The following is an 18,968-nucleotide window of genomic DNA, read 5'->3' on the forward strand; positions in this document are numbered from 1 at the left end:
AAAAATCCTCCTGGCCACAGCCGTCAGATGTTCTTCTAAAGACAGCCATCCAGGAGGACACACAAGTTGCGAGCCCTCTCCATGGGGGCCAATGATTCGCCCCCAATAGTCAGTGATGGCGCCAACTGACTATATCGGGACGCCGGAAACCACAGCCACTCAGTCTTCGACGGGTTGAGCTTGATCCTGTTTCTCCCCATCCAGATCCGCACGGCCTCCAGACACCGGGACATCACGTCAAGGGCATCATTGGGGTGGTCCGGGGTGGAGATGTACAGCTGGGTGTCATCATCCTTGATTAGTTTCCACCCATTGCTTCTTGTCCTGCCCTCAGGGGCTTTGGAGAATAGCTTGACTCCTTCTTCTTTGTGGCAGTTCCTCAAATACTGGAAGACTGCTATCATGTCTCCCCTAGTCCTTCTCTTCATTAAACCAGACATACCCAGTTCCTGCAACTGTTCTTCATATGTTTTAGCCTCCAGTCCCCTAATCATCTTGGTTGCTTTTCTCTGCACTCTTTCTAGAGTCTCCACATCTTTTTTTTTACATCGTGACGACCAAAACTGAATGCAGGATTCCAAGTGTGGCCTGTGTACCAAAGCATTTTATTCACGGTCGTTCTGTCCAACTTGACTTCTGTCATATCATCCCAAATTCACCTTCATTTAAGAGTGGGAAGGGAATGGGGATTTTGCAGTATCCTTCCCCCAGGAGTAGGGAGGGTATGGGGATTTTGCAGTATCCTTCCCCCTGGAGTGGGGTGGGAATGGAGATTTGTCAGTATCTTTCCCCTGCTACGCCCACCAAGCCACGCCCGCCACACCACGCCTACCAAGCCATGCCCACAGAACCGGTAGTAAAAAAATTTGGATTTCACCACTGTTGGAGATCCCTGATCTAATCTTTTGATCCAGCACTCCTAAATGGTTTCTGTTTTTTTCTGCGTTGTATCTTTGCAGACAGAAAACTGCAATTAATTTTTTTTTAAAAAAAAATTGATGGATTCTTGGCTACAGATGGATGGCAGCAGCATCTATTTTGGCTGAAAGGTAAGCAGGATCAGGATTTGGATGGAAAACCACCAGGAATTCATCATTACAAAGAGGAGGAAGAGGAGAAGAGGAATTGGAAGAAGGTAATGCCATATAGCTTTGGTGATGCTGCCAAAAAAAGCTTGGCAACCAGAAATCGGGGTTAATTTAGGGCAATGTTTCTCGACCTTGGCAACTTTAAAATTTGTGGACTTCAACTCCCAGAATTCTCCAGCCACATTTCTGGGAATTCTGGGAGGCTTTTTTTTTTTTTTTTTTTTACTTTTAAAAGCATTTTTTCTACAACCTCTTCGGCTGTTCGTTTTTTTTTCCTGGTAGCATCAATAATAAATGGATGAGATTGACCCTTGCTCTCGGCATGGCTCTTTGCAAGACATTTCAGGAATCTTCAAATAAAAGGCACTGGACTGCAAGCTGGTGGGGAAACTCAGCTTTTCAACATCAGTTTAACTATTAATCTTATGAAAACATATGAAGAACGGTTGCCGGAATTGAGCACGTTTAATGGAAGAAGGGGACGCGGTGGTTTAGTGGCCAAGACGCTGAGCTTGTCGATCAAAAGGTTGGCAGTTCAGCGGTTCGAATCCCTAGTGCCGCGTAACGGGGTGAGCTCCCGTTCCTTGTCCCAGCTTCTGCCAACCTAGCAGTTCGAAAGCACGTAAAAAATTCAAGTAGAAAAATAGGGACCACCTTTGGTGGGAAGGAAACAGCATTCCGTGCGCCTTCGGCATTTAGTAATGCCGGCCACATGACCACGGAGACGTCTTCGGACAGCGCTGGTTCTTCAGCTTTGAAACGGAGATAAGCATCGCCCCCCTAGAGTCAGGAACGACTAGCACATATGTGCGAGGGGAACCTTTACCTTTACCTTGGACCTGGTTATCTACGGGACCGCCTACTACCACCAATAGCCTCCCACCGGCCAGTACGCTCTCATAGAGAGGGACTCCTCCGGGTGCCGTCAGCCAAACAGTGTTGGCTGGCGACCCCTAGGGGGAGAGCCTTCTCTGTGGGGGCACTTACCGTCTGGAATGAACTCCCCCCCAGAGATACGGAGGATCCCGGATCTGCGCACCTTCCGCTGCGCTGTGAAGACTTTTTTATTCCATCAAGCGGGCTTGGCCTAATCTCCTCCTTCTTTTAATACGTAAATTTTAAATCTGTTTTTAAATTATTGAGGTGTTTTAATTTGTCTGGGCCAAAATGATTTAATTTGATTTTATCTGGTTTTTAAATTTTTTGTATTTATGTATTTTATTGTTTGGCTGTTCACCGCCCTGAGTCCTTCGGAAGTAGGGCGGTATACAAATCAAATAAACTAAACTAAACTAAACCTTAGTTTAATGAAAAGAAGGACTAGGGGAGACATGATAGCAGTGCTCCAATATTTGAGGGGCTGCCACAAAGAAGAGGGGGGGTCCATGTATTCTCCAAAGCACCTGAAGGCAGGACAAGAAGCAATGGGTGGGAACTAATCAAGGAAAGAAATAACCTAGAACTAAGGAGGAATTTCCTGACGGTGAGAACAATTTTATCAGTGGAACGGTTGGCCTTCAGAAGTTGTGGCTGTTCCATCACTGGAGATTTTAAAGAAGAGATTGGACCACCATTTGTCTGACGTGGTATAGGGTCTGATTAGGAGATCTCCAACTCTGTTATTCCACTACATGCAAGGCAACACAGATGCTTGTCTCTCCTACAGAATACGGAGAACTTCTGCAACCTAATGCTTGCCAACCAACCCGTAAAAAGCTTAGCATTGATGTCAACCCCCTTTGAGGACCAAACAGTTTCTCAGAGGCTTCATGGGACCCTGTCCCATGAAAGGAGACATAGATTCCCTGGCCCCTTTCATGGGACTTCGAACCAAAGACAACAGGCAATCTTGTTGTCTTGGTGGCTGTAATTTTCATAGCCAGCAAAGCGGTGGTAATTACGGAAATTGTAGAAGAGCTGAAAAGATGATGGGTTTGCTAGATAGGACTCTTTGATCAGATTAGTAGCTTAAGGCTATAACATTATTCCAACGACAAAACAGAAAGAATAGGGAAAGAAAGCAAAGAAGAGTAAACAGATGTTTTTTTTTAACATTTGGGCAAGAGACGAGATTTTGATTGGGGGATTTTTATTTCCGTTAACTTGACATGTCAGAAGGAGTCAGTCCTTCCATCGGACATCTGGAAGATCAAAAGAAGGCTTTCTTCCATGCAGGAGGAGAAAGAACTTTTAGTGCATAAAAAGTGAGTTGAAAGAACTTCGTTGAAAGTCCACTTGGTGGCTTAGATCTTCCCATCACCTGGTCTTTGGCTCGGTCCCTTTAAAAGTGGAGTATCTCCTGAAATCATGTATGCTTCAAGTTGAATCCACTGAGCCACGTCCCTTTCTCAGGGGTGTGCATCGTGAAGAAATTGCTCTAGGGACTACCGTATTTTTCGGAGTATGAGACACTCCGGACTATAAGACGCACTTACCTTTTTTGGGGAGGAAAACAAGAAAAAAGAAATCTGCCTCTGCTTCCCAGCAATTTGCCTCCTTGCAGCAAACAGCAAACAGCCTGTTTCAGTTTCACTTTCAGCACAGCCTGATTAGCATAAGAAAAAAAAATCTGCCTCTGCTTCCCAGCAATTTGCCTCCTTGCAGCAAACAGTCCGCTTCAGCTTCAGCATAGCCTGATTAGCACAAACAGCTGATTGTCGGTTGGATCGGCCTCCTGAAAATCAGCTGTTTCAGGCTGCAGGGATTGCCATAGCCTATTGCCGCCTCCGCGTGCCCCATTTTCCGGGGGGCCGGCGGGGCTACATTCTGGTGTATAAGACGCACCCAAATTTTCATCCTCTTTTAGGGAGGGGAAGTGTGTCATACTCTGAAAAATACGGTAAGCGGGAATAATTCCCTCACTAGCAACATACCACATCATCTAGCATCATCTAACCCAGGGGTGTCGAACTCAATTTCATTGAGGGGCACATCAGGGCTGTGGTTGACCTCGGGGGGGGCTGGCTGGGTGTGGACGACTGGGTGGGCATGGCCAGCTTGACTCCACTCCCCAAACTGCTTACATGTTTCCTCTTTTCACTGGGTAGACCGGACCGAAGCCGCATTGAGTAAACCGGGCCAAAGCCACATTGGGAAGACCAGGTTGAACTGACGCAGGCCGTCCCCTTAGATTTTCCAGAACGGCCTGCCTTGAGTTTCCAATCATTACACCATAGCAACCATAACGAAGACGGCAGTGGTGGGTTTCAAATTTTTTTTACAGCTGGTTCTGTGGGCGTGGCTTGGTGGGCATGGCATGGCTTGGTGGGTGTGGCTTGATGGGCGTGGCAAGGATAGGACTTGGAAAGGTTAAAAAAGAAACACCTGTCAATCAAGGACTTGTTAGTCCTGAAGAATACAATTAAAAGGAGGAGATCAGACTGAGAAGATATTCTGGGTCTGTATATAAAACAGGTGCATTTGTTCAGTGACCACTCAAAGTTATTCACTGAATAACTTTGACATCCAAACAATACTGGGGGGGGGGGGGGAAATGATTAATGACCGTTTTCTGCATGTATGACCTTTGCAGCATCCCCGTGGTCACCTGATCAAAATTCGGGAGCTTGCCAACTGGCATACATTTATGCCATGTCCCAGGGTCATGTAATTCCCATTTGTAACCTTCCCAGCTGGCTTCCGAGAACTAACCGCCTTGCTTAACAATGGAAATTTCTGGCTCAGTTGTGGTCGTAAGTTGAGGACTAGCTGTACCATCCTTTTTTCCACTTGCTTCCATATATATATATATATATATATATATATATATATATATATATATGTAGGTCTTTGGTTATTCGGGTCTTCTCCCACGTAAAATTGGAAGTGTCTTGGCGACGTTTCGACGAAGTCTCATTCGTCATCTTCAGGCTGGTGTTCTCGGCTTCGTGCTTCCAGGAGCAATGCTCCTCAATACATTGCTCCTGGAAGCACGAAGCCGAGAACACCAGCCTGAAGATGACGAATGAGACTTCGTCGAAACGTCGCCAAGACACTTCCAATTTTACGTGGGAGAAGACCCGAATAACCAAAGACCTACATACAAACACCCGCGAAAACCTGAGAAAACTATATATATATATATACACACACACAGACACACACACACACACACACACATACATATATATATTTATATATATTTGTCCATCTAAGACAGGGGTCTCCAACCTTGGCAACTTTAAGACATAATTGAAATTATAAAGGTACTTTTACCTTTTTATAATTGAAATTAATTTTATAATTTTGATCAACACGATTCAGGTTAAGAATGCAAGCTTGAGGGTAGAAGTTAACCCATACATGATTTTTGTAAAATCTCTTGCCTTTTTTGGGGGCCGGGGTAAGGTGGGAAGATAAAGTTTGTTTGATTTAGAGAAAGCTCAAGCAAAAGAGAGAGCGAGACCTTCAGCTGCTGTTCTCTCCTACTAATTTTGGCCTTCAGTATAAAGGCCAAATGATAAGAAAATAAACTTTCAAGGGAAAGAATGCTGAACCAGATGCCTCCTTCTCACCATCCCCTATTTCAGCTAGTCCTCAACTCAACTCGCAGCGGTTCATTTAGTGACTGCTGAAAGTCCCAATGGCACTGAAAAAAGTGACTTATGACCATTTTTCACACTTCTGACCACTTCTGGATAGAAACAGAATGCCTATTAATATAAGATTCGTGGTATTAAGATTTAGAACAGAGGTAGAAATTAGAAAGGGGGCAAATACTACTATACATATTCCTATATTATATTTTAAAATCAATATGTAGATGAAAGGATTAGAAGTTGAAAGACAATTTTATTACGTACATTGTTATAATGATGTATATAATTAATATAATTAAGATCACCAAAATGGTCAATATTATTACTACTATTTGGTATCAAAATTAATGATATCCAGTTGCCACACTGTTCATGTATTCAATACTTACTGGTGCTATTCAGACGGTTCTATCCGGTTCGGACGAATTGGTAGCAGTGGCTGTGGGAGGCCCCGCCCACCCGGATGTCATCACATAGTTTTTGACGCTCTTGAGCATGCTCAGAAGGTCCTGCGCGCGCTCCCATTTGTGAACTGATAGCGAAGTTAAGTGAATACCACCCCTGCTTACGACCATTTTTCACACTTCTGACCATTACAGCATTCCCATGGTCATGGGATCAAAATACAGATGTTTAACAGTTGACTCATATTTATGATGGATGCAGTGTCCCCTTTTGCGACCTTCTGACAAGCCATGTCAGTGGGGAAGCCAGATTCACTTAACAACCGGGTTACTAACTTATCAATTGAAGTGATTCACTTAACAACTGTGGCAAGAAAGGTCGTAAAATGGGACAAAACTCACTTAGCAAATGTCTCTCTTAGCAACAGAAATTTGGGGCTCAATTGTGGTCGTAAATCGAGGATCACCTGTAGACAAACACTTTGGAAGACCGGACAAGTAACCTTGTGGATTTATTTTTAGAAAATTTGAAACCTTCCAACGCTCACTTCCTCTTTTCTTTTTTGGACTGTCCTACATTTGCTGTGGTTATAGTTTTATTATGTTCTATTCTAGATTAGAGCTAAAAATATTATGCTCTGGAGAACGACTTGGATATTTTTATTTTTTTACTTTTAAGACAGCTGTAATTAAGAACAACTTTTACTGCCACAATATGTTATTTTGGTCACTTCCTTCTCTGTTTCTGAATCAGAGTTGTTGCTTTTGTACGTTCCGTGGATCTGTCTTTTTGTTTGCTTTGTGCTGATGATTGACCAAATAAAAATCAATTATTTGCCATCAAATGCAACCCCACCTGCAGTACAATCTGTACTTACTGTAAGTTTGCCACCTAGAAGTGTTCGCTGGATGGAAATTTTGTTTGTTAATATGCATTTGACAAGTAATCAGCTTTGGGCTGGGAAAGTGTACTTGCAAAGTCCTTTCCAGTCCTCCTTCACCTTTCCAGATAAATCACAAGTGTTCAAAATTAATTAGTAAAGTACATAAATTTCTATTACGGTATAAAATGGAAGAGGAAATAGTGAAGGATACTAGGATTAAATGGGCAAGGAATTTCAACCACGCAGTAGAATTAGGGAAGTGGGAAAAGATGTGGAGAACAAATATGAAATTGACAATATCAACGGCATACAAGGAAAACCAGATGAAAATGTTTTATAGATGGCATCTTCCGCCAGCTAGAATAAGCAAAGATGTTCCCTAGAAATTCACCGAAATGCTGGAAATGTAAGAGTAACTATGGAACATACTATCATCTCTGGTGGACTTTTTTTTTTTTTTTTAAATTTGATTTATATGCCGCCCTTCTCCGGAGACTCAGGGCGGCTTACAAAGCGTTAAGCAATTGCCCAGTGGCAATTGCGACTTGCCCAGTGGCAAAGAAATTCTGGGCCGAAGTCAAAAAGTGGTTAGAGGAAATAATACAGAATTCAATAAAGGGAGAACCAGAGCAATTTTTACTAGGGATTCCCACAGAAAACTATACAAAGGAAATACAATACTTAATATTGCATATACTGACAGCAGCCTGCAATAGTCTATGCGCAAAATTGGAAGAAAGAAGACTCACCATCAGAAAAAGATTTAATTAAAAAAATTTTTAGAATGCGCAGAGAAGGACAAACTAACAAAAGAACTTAAGGAGAAAGAGGATACAGAGTATTACAAAGTCTGGTGTAGATGATATGAATGGTTGGAGAATAGGAAAAATGAAAAAGAGGAATAAAGGAGAGAGGGGGAAAAATGTTGAAGATCAAGGTACAATGTAGACGAAATAAAGAAAGATGGAAAACAATGTAGAGTAAGATACGGTTACAATATGTGTAAATATGTATAAATAGTAAGAAAGGATCACTTTGAAAGAGCTGTAAAAAAAAGTGATATGCATCTAAATGTTGTATGTTTGTGTTTTGTTTTAATGTGTTCATAATAAATAACTTTTTGAAAAAAATCACGAGTGTTCATCGCCAGCTGTGGAAGCACAATTCATCCATTTGGAGGGTGCGAGAGAAATTTAGAGATTTAGAGTTTCTGACTTAGTTGCCACCCTTTCACCAAAAGGGGGAACAAAAGTACTCTCAACAACCCTCGGCCCAATATTTATTTGGATAAGGACAAGACAGACAATTTGAAAATGAAACACTAGAGGGAACTAAAGATTTTAGTTAATTGGAAAAAAAATATATACAAGCCTGATTTATATGGCACATATAAAAATGGCACAAAACATTGTAACCAGGGGTGAAATCTAGCAGGTTCTGACAGGTTCTGGAGAACCGGTAGCGGAAATTTTGAGTAGTTTGGAGAACCGGCAAATACCACCTCTGGCTGACCCCAGAGTGGGGTGGGAATGGAGAGTTTGCAGTATCCTTCCCGTCACGCCCACCAAGCCACGGCCACAGAACCGGTAGCGACAATTTTTAGATTTCACCACTGATTGTAATACTGAAAACACTGAAGGGCGCTTCTGAAAAATAGAATCGGAAGTTAATATCCACTATATCAATATTGATGTTTGTTTCTATGGACAGACTGTGCCCAAAAGATATCACGGAAGAAGAAATGGCAGATGAGGAATATGTTTTATTTGACAAGGCGGAGATGGCATCGAAAGTGGATCTACAAATGACAGCTATGAGAAGGACAAGGAAATGGATGTCTCTATGGTTGACATTTTAAAAGCAAAGTAAAGGTAAACTAACACATATGTGCTAGTCATTCCCGACTCTACGGGGACGGTGCTCATCTCCATTTCAAAGCCGAAGAACCAGTGCTGTCCAAAGATGCCTCCGTGGTCATTTGGCTGGCATGACTCAATGCCAAAGGCGCACAGAATACTGTTATCTTCCCTCAGGCTGCTGGCGGACCACAACAATTGGGCACAGGTTTTTCTGCATGAAAAATGGGCTTTATCACTCAATTATGAGGCCAAATGCATGATGACCTAGCTAGACGAGGCAATGTATTTTGGACCAAAAGACGACGGTCCCTCTCAGCCAGCTGCTGGGGTCATCATTCCCCAAAACCTTCCCAACCTATTTTAGGTTGTCTTAACGTATCTATCTAAAAGAGCCTTGGTGGTGCAGCGGACTAAAGTGCTGTTAAGTAGCACTTAGCTGCCAGCTGCCTGCAATTACTGCGAGTTCAAATCTCACCAGGCTCAAGGGTGACTCAGCCTTCCATCCTTCCGAGGTAGGTAAAATGAGGACCCGGATTGTGGGGGCAATAAGATGACTTTGTATATAAAAAGAATACTGCTTAGGGGGGGCCGAAAGCCCTACTAAGCAGGTATATACAAAAGTATGAAGGCTATTGCTTAACGCATTGTAAACCGCCCTGAGTCTCCAGAGAAGGGCAGCATATAAATTGAACCAATAAATAAATATCTGTCTATGCCCTGCAGCCTGCCTAAAAAGTTTTATGTGTAAAAAAAAGAGATTCTGAAATCCAACCAGAGGACATAAAAAAAAACTCCATTTCGTGGTTCCCTAAATGCCAGAATCCTTTTTACGATCATACCAAAAAGAGATTTCAGGTAGTCCGACTGAAAAATCTGAAGACTAAATTTAATCCTTCATCCAGTCGCTTGGTAGAGAGATGGGTAGCATACAAGTCTTAATAAACAAGTAAAAATCCTCTATTTCCTATTTGAAAACTTCCAATCACAAATAATTCATTTAAGTTCAGCAGGTATACGTATTCCCAAAACTGCAAGAAATTAGAATAGAATAACAAGAGTTGGAAGGGATCTTGGAGGTCTTCTAGTCCAACCCCCTGCTTAGGCAGGAAACCCTACACCACTTCAGACAAATGGTTATCCAACCTCTTCTTAAAAACTTCCAGTGTTGGAGCATTCACAGCTTCTGGAGGCAAGTTGTTCCACTGATTAATTGTTCTTAACGGTCAGGAAATTTCTCCTTAGTTCTAAGTTGCTTCTCTCCTTGCTTAGTTTCCACCCATTGCTTCTTTTCCTGCCTTCTGGTGCTTTGGAGAATAGCTTGACTCCCTCTTCTTTGGGGCAGCCCCTGAGATATTGGAAGGCTGCTATCATGTCTCCCCTAGTCCTTCTTTTCATTAAACTAGACATACCCAGTTCCTGCAACTGTTCTTCATATGTTTTAGCCTCCAGTCCTCTCATCTACTTTGTTGCTCTTCTCTGCACTCTTTCTAGAGTCTCAGCATCTTTTTTACATCAATGGGGAATCAATAGACTTTTTTAAAGTTTTGTATTTTTTTTAACGAATGAACATTTAATACATCGGTCATTCCTTTCATGTGACATCCCGCTGTTGTCTCCAATCGTTCTTATTTTTGTTATTTCTTCTGTCTTCGTTCTCATCGAGGGAATCAATAGGTTTAAGGGAAGGAGTCTAGGATGAGAGAAGCCTGGAAACTGGCTTCAGCTTTTAAATATCTACTTTATTTAGAAATATACAAATACAATATCGAGAGACACATAGAGGCAAGATCTGTAAGGCAGCAGAGACTCCCTTCCATCTCAAATCCTGCAAAGGAACTGCTTTTCTAGGAAGCTTTCAGACAATACGCAGCTGATCTTTTTTTCCAAAAAGAAAGAAGCAACTGTTTTGTCTTTTCCTGTGTCAAGTTTCATAATCGAACGCTTCATTTGGTAGACTATGACAAAGTGCAGACAGATCATGGCAGAATTGGGTAATAAAGCTGAATGAGCGTATCAGGAGATTTCAATCCTAGCAGAGCAGGGTAAATTATTAACAGCATAAAGAACTACAGTTCTAGATACCAATATCAGGGAAACTAGATAAGTATGTTCTAATCCAGAAAATGCTACGTATTCAAGGTTGATCTTCTCCCTTGACCATATTTGTGTGTTCAATTTAGAACAGAATCTCAGTGACTGGCCCAGCGAACAGCAGTTGAATTGACTGCAATCTATGGTTTCCATTTACATTGGAACTTTTTTTTTTTTCGCAAGAAAAGAATGTTATGCAATAGCAAAACGATGATACAAAACCAGATTTGACTCCGCAAAATGATAGGCCTATTAACTTTATCTAACGCAATATATAAACTTTATGCCGGATTTTTATGCCTAAAATTAGTGGGTTGGGTACCAAATGGAAACAGTGTTGTTGAAGAACAGGCAGGGTTTAGAAAGGTATTGGGTTTTCCGCCACTTGGTAGAAAAATATTCCGTGCCTCAGTGGTGGGATTCAAATAATTTAACCGTTCCCTGCCCTAATGACCAGCTGGGTAGGCGTGGCTTGGTGGTCATGTGACCATGTGGGCATGGCCAACTCAACGTCACTCACGTCGATGGGCGCTTCACCTGAGCTGTTACAATGTAATAAGGGTTAACCAGAGAGGCAGTTTCTGTAAGCAGGGCAATAAAGGTTAGGCTAGAAACAACACCAGAACGTTTCCTTCCTGCCTTCCTTACAGGATTAGCCCTGCAAAGTGGAAAAAAACATAATAAGATTTCTTCCAACAATCGGTTCCCCGAACTGCTTAGAAGGTTAACAACCGGTTCTCTCGAATAGGTGCGAACTGGCTGAATCCCACCACTGCCGTGCCTCCTTATGGTTCCCCTTTTGCAACCTTTATTGATTTTTAAATCAGCTTTTGACCCAATACCAAGTGAGAGATTGTGGGAAAGTCTGGGACGTTTCCCTATTGACCAAAGGCTGCCTGGGTTTATTCGGTGTGAGAGGTAAACCAAATGATTGCATCTCTTAAAGTAAACAAGGCCATGGTACTGTTTGTCTAAATTTTTACCTAAAATAATTTTTTAAAAATCCCAACTGGTGGGTGGCCACTGCTGTAGCATCCTTATCTACATTCATAGATCAGACTGGTCATGTCCCAAAAGAAATAATAATCCCAATTTATAAAAGAAGTCAATAAGAAAAACGGTCTTTTTTTGAGTGTTATTAGCAAATAGCTAGACATGCTAAATTTCAAGCTCCAGAACTGGATAGAGATAAAGGGCATAATCCAAGATGAGCAAGCAAGGCAGGGGTGAAATCCAGCAGGTTCTGACAGGTTCTGGAGAACCCGTAGCGGAAATTTTGAGTAGTTCGGAGAACCGGCAAATACCACCTCTGGCTGGTCCCGGAGTGGGGAGGGAATAGGGATTTTACAGCATCCTTTCCTTCCCCTGGAGTGGGGAGGGAATGGGGATTTTACAGTATCCTTTCCTTCCCCTGGAGTGGAGTGGGAATAGAGATTTTGCAATAGCCTTCCCCCAGGAATGGGGAGGGAATGGGGATTTTACAGTATCCTTTCCTTCCCCTGGAGTGGGGTGGGAATGGAGATTTTACAGTATCCTTCCCCCAGGAGTGGGGAGGGAATAGGGATTTTACAGTATCCTTTCCTTCCCCTGGAGTGGGGTGGGAATGGAGATTTTGCAGTATTCTTCCCCCAGGAGTGAGGAGGGAATGGGGATTTTACAATATCCTTTCCTTCCCCTGGAGTGGGGTGGGAATGGAGATTTTGCAGTATCCTTCCCCCAGGAGTGGGGAGAGAATGGGGATTTTACAGTATCCTTTCCTTCCCCTGGAGTGGGGTGGGAATGGAGATTTTGCAGTATCCTTCCCCTGCCATGCCCACCAAGCCACGCCCACAGAACCGGTAGTAAAAAAATTTGGATTTCACCTCTGAAGCAAGGTCATTGGTTTAGATCTGGATTCAGAGAAGGGAGGCCAGCAACAGGCGCGAGAGCTTGGTGCGCCACCATTTTGTACAAAAACACACTGCATAAAAAGAAATCCTCCTTGGTAAATTTTAAACATGGCTTTGACTCAATTTCCAGCAATGCAACTAATGCAAATAATGACCGGCACCTCTGCTTTCTGACAAAGAAATTATACTCCCAACACTACTTTTAAGAGGTCCAAGATCTAAGGATCCTTCTCTGGCACACTAAATGTTCAGAAAGGAGTGAGACAGGGATGTAGTCTTGTCTCCTCTTCTTTCAACTCGTATTTTCAGTTCAAGGGTGGACCTTCATAATCCAGACTTGCATGCACCTAAACGAGTAGGTGGAAAATCCCTCTCTATTCCTCTACTCTACGCCGCTGCCAGAATTTCACAAACCCTTAAGAGGACGGAAAATAGCAATAGTAGCAATATTTTGGGACTGCAGAACAAAATCCCCTGGTTCTTAATTTCGAAACATTTAATGTTATGATCTTCGCTAAGAGAGCCATCCAACAATCCTGGAGAATAAGGGGATCACAAGTTAGAATGGGTTACGGTATTTGAATGCCTTGGGCCCTGAAGGCACTTGGAAAGGGCAGCTAGCGGTTAAGTCAGAGGTGCAGGGGTGCGCTGCTGGGCATTCGCACGGGTTCGGAAGAACCTCTAGCTAAGATTCTGTGCAGTTGGGAGAACCCCCAAATCCCACTATTGGCTGCCCCCCCCTGCTCCTCCCCTCCCAGGAGTCCCCACGCGGCCTGTTTTGGATGCAGGTAAGTACAGGGTGCACGCGGAGGCTCGGGGAGGGCAAAAAACAGGCGTACCGGAAATTCAGGAAGGCCAGAAGCAGGCCCATTTCCAGTCTCCAGAGCCTGGGGAGGCCGTTTTCGCCCTCCTGGAAGCTCAAGGAAAGCCCCTGGAGCCTGGGGAGGGCAAAAACCTGTAGTACAGTGGACTAAGCACTGTTACACCGCTGCTTGCAATTACCGCAAGTTCAAAGCTCACCAGGCTCAAGGTTGACTCAGCCTTCCATCCTTTCAAAGGTAGGTGAAATGAGGACCCAGATTGTGGGGGCAATAAACTGACTTTGTATAAATATACAAAAGTATGAAGGCTATTGCTTAACACATTGTAAGCCGCCCTGAGTCTCCGGAAAAGGGTGGCATATAAATTAAAGCAAAAACACACACACAAAAAAAAACACTCCCTCGCCATGGTGCAGGAGGCCAACTAGGCCACGCCCACCATGGCCACGCCCACCCAGCAACTGGGCAGAGAACCCCTTGCTAAAATATTTGAAGCCCACCCCTGCAGAGGTGGGGAACTACGCCCCTTTTATGACTGGTGGACTTCAACTCCCAGAATTCCAGAGCCAGACACAATTAATCCCGGCAGCATTCAGGCTAAAACAACTGGCCCAAATCCTTTACAGGGCAGATGGATAGAAATGTATGCCAAAAAGCAGCCCTGGAAACAGTGCAAGGAACATTTTTGAGACCAGTTCTTATTGCACCCAACGGAACCGCAAACACCTAATTAAAGCTTGAGACAGGAATGCCACAAAATCCAGGTAAGGGCTTGGAGGAGGAAGATAAAACTATTGGTTGAAAATCCAAATTCCTTCCAGTCGGATCGACCCTTTTGGTTTCAATCATTTCCCTTCTTTCTGGAAACAGTCCACAGAGCAGAAGTTGGCACTATATGAGCTTTCGGTTCCACGATATGACCACGCAAAACAATTGCTGAAAAGACAATAAGGCAGTGCTTCTTAACCTATGGGCCACGGACCCCTGGGGAGCTATGATGTTGTCACAGGGGGCTCTGCAAAGGCTTGAAAAAAATGTTACGATTTAAATCTTGAGGGTCCGTGGCCACAAAATCTATTTAAAGAGGGGGCCCGTGGTGAAGAAAAGGTTGAGAACCACTGGAATAAAGGATGTGGCATTTCAGACGGAAATCTGGCAGAAGAGAGAACTTTTCAAAATCTGACTTTCCCCAAACTGAGGATGGCATTTTTCAAAGCCAGGCATAACATCTGCCCATCAGCACTGCTGCAAGATACTCCAAAAACCCACTAATTGAGCATACCGGCCAATGTGGCCACAAAGAGATCAAAATCCTGCAGCCCTCTGCCAGCGAAAATGGAGCTCGGAAGGGCCGCGCGCTCCCTTTTCGCTGGCAGAGGGCTACCACAACAAACTAAAAACAAAACAAAAGGAGAAATGTTTCCCCTTTTGCATTTGAGCATGCAAGAAGGGATAGGAAAGAAGAAAGGGAAAGACAAAGAAAAAGAAGAAAAGATGGGAAGAGAGCAAAGAAGGAAAAGTAAGGAGAGAGGGGAAGGAAGAGGAAAGGAGAATGAAGAGGGAAGGAAAAAGAAGGGACGGGAAAGGAAGGGAAGAAGGAAAGAAGGAAGGAAGGAAGGAAGGAAGGAAGGAAGGAAGGAAGGAAGGAAGGAAGGAAGGAAGGAAGGAAGGAAGGAAGGAAGAAGGAAGGAAGGAGGAAAGGAAGGAAGGAAGGGTTATAATGAGAGGCAGGAGGGGTCTGAGGGAAGTCCTGCCTTAGCACTTGGCCACCACAGATGCCCCCAACACGAGTGATGTTGAGCTGGCCATGCCCCCCCCCTCCAAGATCAAACACAACCCTGATGCAGCCCACAATGAAATCAAGTTTGACACCCCTGCTTTAAGGGATATTACGCCTGCATATAGTCTGCCCTTAGTAAGTAAATTTATGCTTTAAGTCACCCAGAGTCACTTCAAAGCAAGATGAGTGGTAAATAAATGTAATAAATAAAAATAAAATAAAAATTTCCAGGAAGACCAGACAATTTCTGTATGAACCATGCTCTACGAAATTTGTAACCGGTTATCACCTATGCAATAGCCAAGTTCTGTGTTGCTGCAATGAAAATAAGGCAGAACTGGTTATGGAAATTTTTTTGTTTGTTTGTTTTATTTACCATTTTTAGATTTAACACATACTAGCTTATCTTGTTTATAAGATGGTATTTGTTTTACTGCATCGTGTGCCCTGCGACAGAGGTACGCTTGTACAAGGAATTAATGTACCGTTAGAGCAGCCACATTTTTATCTGTGTTGGTTTCACCTTTTCTATTTTACGATGGTGTTGTAATTTTTTTAAAAACTTTTTTTTTCCTGGTCATTGACCAAATAAACATTATTATAAAACAGTCTCTCCAGTTGAAGGGGGTGGAAGGGAGAGTGGCCTGAAACTGGGAAGGGCTGGAAGAGGGCAATTCTCAGTTCCTGTTCTCTCTTTGAAGGCAGCTACAGGAAGAAGAGTTTCTCACACAGCTCAATTGATGGTTCGTGATGGAGAATGTGCCCGGAGAGAAAAGCTAGCTTATGCGCGTATTTGCACGGGGCAGGCACTCGGATAGTTCCTGGCCAATTCCAGTAGAGGTGGCAAAGTTTGAAAGTCAGCCTATGAAAAAACAGGAATGCGAGAAGGAAATTCTGGATTAGAATGCCTGCTTCTATAACCTGGATCCATAATGTGTTTCTATGATGGGTTGACAAATCCCTAAACTCGCAATATGTTCCAATCAATATCCGTTCTTAAATGCTGCAAGGGAAAAACTGATGGATTCCCCTTCATTTCTTGGATTTTACTTTACCCCTTTTGCAAAGGAAATTCCTCACACCATCCAGAAAGAAAATGATATATGTAAACACCTTCGTCCTGCTACAAGCTTGAGAAGAAAAATATTAGCCAAAGAGCTGCATGGAGGCCCCGGGAAATTAGGCAACTAGCAGACAGTTTTGGGCCATCCCATCATCTTGCAAAGAAAGGCATAACGCCCTCCCAGGCAATTTGCTTTTTAAACCAAGAAGTAAGAAAGTCATAATTTCTTTCATCCAAGTAGCTGTACTGAATATGAAGCAAAGCTGTACGCACAATGGTTTCTAAGAAAGTATTAAAAAATCCTAACTTTCATAACTGCAATTCCAACATCCTTTTGCTGTATTCAGCACTTCCTGCTTTGTTTAGGTATTCATTAGACTCACATTCTGCCTCCTGTACGATGAGAAAGCAAAATCTGAAACCGAGGATATCATAACACTCACCTCTGCATGTGATCAGGGGCGAGATTGGCTGTATTCCTTACACAGACGTAGTGAGTAGGGATGCCGCAACCTTGAGGCGAGTAGTGGGCTATCAAGTAAAAATCCACCCTAACAAGAAAGAACCAAAGGGAAAAAGAGCAGAGTTGAACCTCTATCAACCTCATCGTCAGCAGAGAAAGAATTACCGTATTTTTCAGTCTGCAAGATGCACTTCCCCACCCACTAAAGTGGGTGGAAATGTCTGAGCGTCTTATTAGCCCCGCTCACCCGCTGGCCCCCACCCTTCGGCCTCTGTCTCCCAACAATTTGCCTCTTTGCAGCAAACAGCCTGGTCAGCTTCAGCACAGCCTGATTTAGCACGAGCAGCTGATTGGCAGTTGGATCGGCCTTCCGGAATACCGGTGATCAGCTGCTCCAGGCTGCGGAGAAAGCCGCCATCCATCGCCGTCTCCACGCACTCCATTTTTGTCCCCTGCATGGTCCATTTTCATCCTCCGGGTGTCCCATTTTTGGCCTGTTCCAGGCGGCAGTGATTGCCACCGCCTATTGCCGCCAAATAGTGGTGGCGGCAATTCCCACCTGGAATGGGCCAAAAACAGGATGTGTGTGGAGGACGAAAATGGGGTGTGCGGAGGTGGCAACGATGGATGGCGACGGCGGCGATCCTCGCAGCCTGGAACAGCTGATTGGTGATATTCCGAGAGGCCGATCCAACTGCCAATCAGCTGTTCGTACTAAATCAGGCTGTGCTGAAGCTGACCAGGCTGTTTGCTGCAAGGAGGCAGAGGCAGATTTTTTTTTCTTGCTTTCCTCCTCAAAAGCTAGGTGCATCTTATGGTCCAGAGCGTCTTATAGTACAAAAAATACGGCAAGTCTGATTCTTTATAACCTTCAAAATGGAGGCCTGGAGCAAAAGGGAATACCTATGATTGCTATTTAAATCGGCAAGCCAAGATATGGGAAACACCTCTGAACAATCCAGACAGGGATTCCAATAGTTTGGGATAATTTTAAATGCTGGGGCACAGCTTCCCATGTTGTACATGGGGTGGGGGTGGGGAGAAGGAACAATGATCACTCTACTGAGTACCAGCCATCAATTCTATACAACTCTGGGGAGACTTTCAGAGTACAAAACCCAAGAGAACCAACACGATGAGACCGGTCTCCAGGCAACACCCACGTAAGTATTGAAAGGCTAATTCTTACTGCTCACTACTCCACTCTTCCCCAGTTCTGCTACAGCTCTCACTACTGCTCTTCCACTACTACTCCTTATGAGTCCTACTGCTGGATAAGAGTATCTTACTATTTGCCTTAGGCTCCTTCAGGCTTTATTTCCATCAAAGAACACAAAGTGACTTCCCTCTCACTGGAACATCCCCCCGCCTGCTTTTATTTTATGTTCAGCTTTTATTGCCACTAGTCATTCTATAGTTTATAGTTTACTTTATTGTCATTGCACATGGTACAACGAAATTAAATGCCGTCTTCGGTGCACATTATAACTATAAAAATAAAAACACAAACATACACCCTTTACGTTCTATATAATTGAAATTGAAAACCCGATATTGCACTATGCCGTAGAATTCAATATGGTTACTGTTCTGGGATAGAAGCTGTTTTTCAGCTTATTTGTCCTTGTTTTTATTGACCTGTACCGTCTGCCAGATGGTAATAGTTCAAAAAAAAAAAAAAAAAGGGTACCCAGGATGAGATGGATCTTTAAGAATGTTTTGAACTTTCTTAAGGCAGCGGGAGCTATAAAGCTCTTCTGTTGATTAGGGAGAGGTTTCAAAGGGACGGGGGCAACAGCAGCTCCAACAGTTCTCCCTCCCTCCTGCTCATGGCAACTTGAAAGCTTTGCAAGTTGACACCCAATCGGTTCTGGCCATTTTGCAGGCAGCCTGCCCTATCACCTTGATAAGATGACCGTCTCGGTTCGGGAGACATCCCACATGGGGATGTTTTTAGCGTACAGTATAAAAAAAGACTATAGATAAAACAAAGCTGGCAAAAGGACCGTGGCCATGGCTGATTCTGATCACCAGGAAACAGGCTATTTTTAGTCGAGGGGGAAACACCTAGAGATGCATCTAACAGAG

The 18,968-nt window shown here is 43.5% G+C and overlaps 1 protein-coding gene across 1 annotated transcript in view; it reads right to left on the reverse strand.

Annotated features, from left to right (window-relative positions):
* Positions 1 to 15,872: 15,872 nt before the first annotated feature.
* Positions 15,873 to 18,968, reverse strand: part of PIWIL2 (piwi like RNA-mediated gene silencing 2) — a 38,439-nt gene continuing 35,343 nt past the window's right edge. The window contains exons 21-22 of the mRNA XM_070952308.1: positions 16,861 to 16,968; positions 15,873 to 16,216 (exon numbers count right to left, since the gene is read on the reverse strand). Of these exons, the coding sequence (XP_070808409.1) occupies positions 16,060 to 16,216; positions 16,861 to 16,968 (265 nt within the window). The 3' untranslated portion in view covers positions 15,873 to 16,059. The remainder of the gene's footprint in view (positions 16,217 to 16,860; positions 16,969 to 18,968) is intronic.

Source organism: Pituophis catenifer, unplaced genomic scaffold (assembly GCF_029215685.1).
Source record: "Pituophis catenifer annectens isolate HBS135680 unplaced genomic scaffold, rPitCat1.0.hap2 SCAF_12, whole genome shotgun sequence".
Taxonomy (NCBI): domain Eukaryota; kingdom Metazoa; phylum Chordata; class Lepidosauria; order Squamata; family Colubridae; genus Pituophis; species Pituophis catenifer.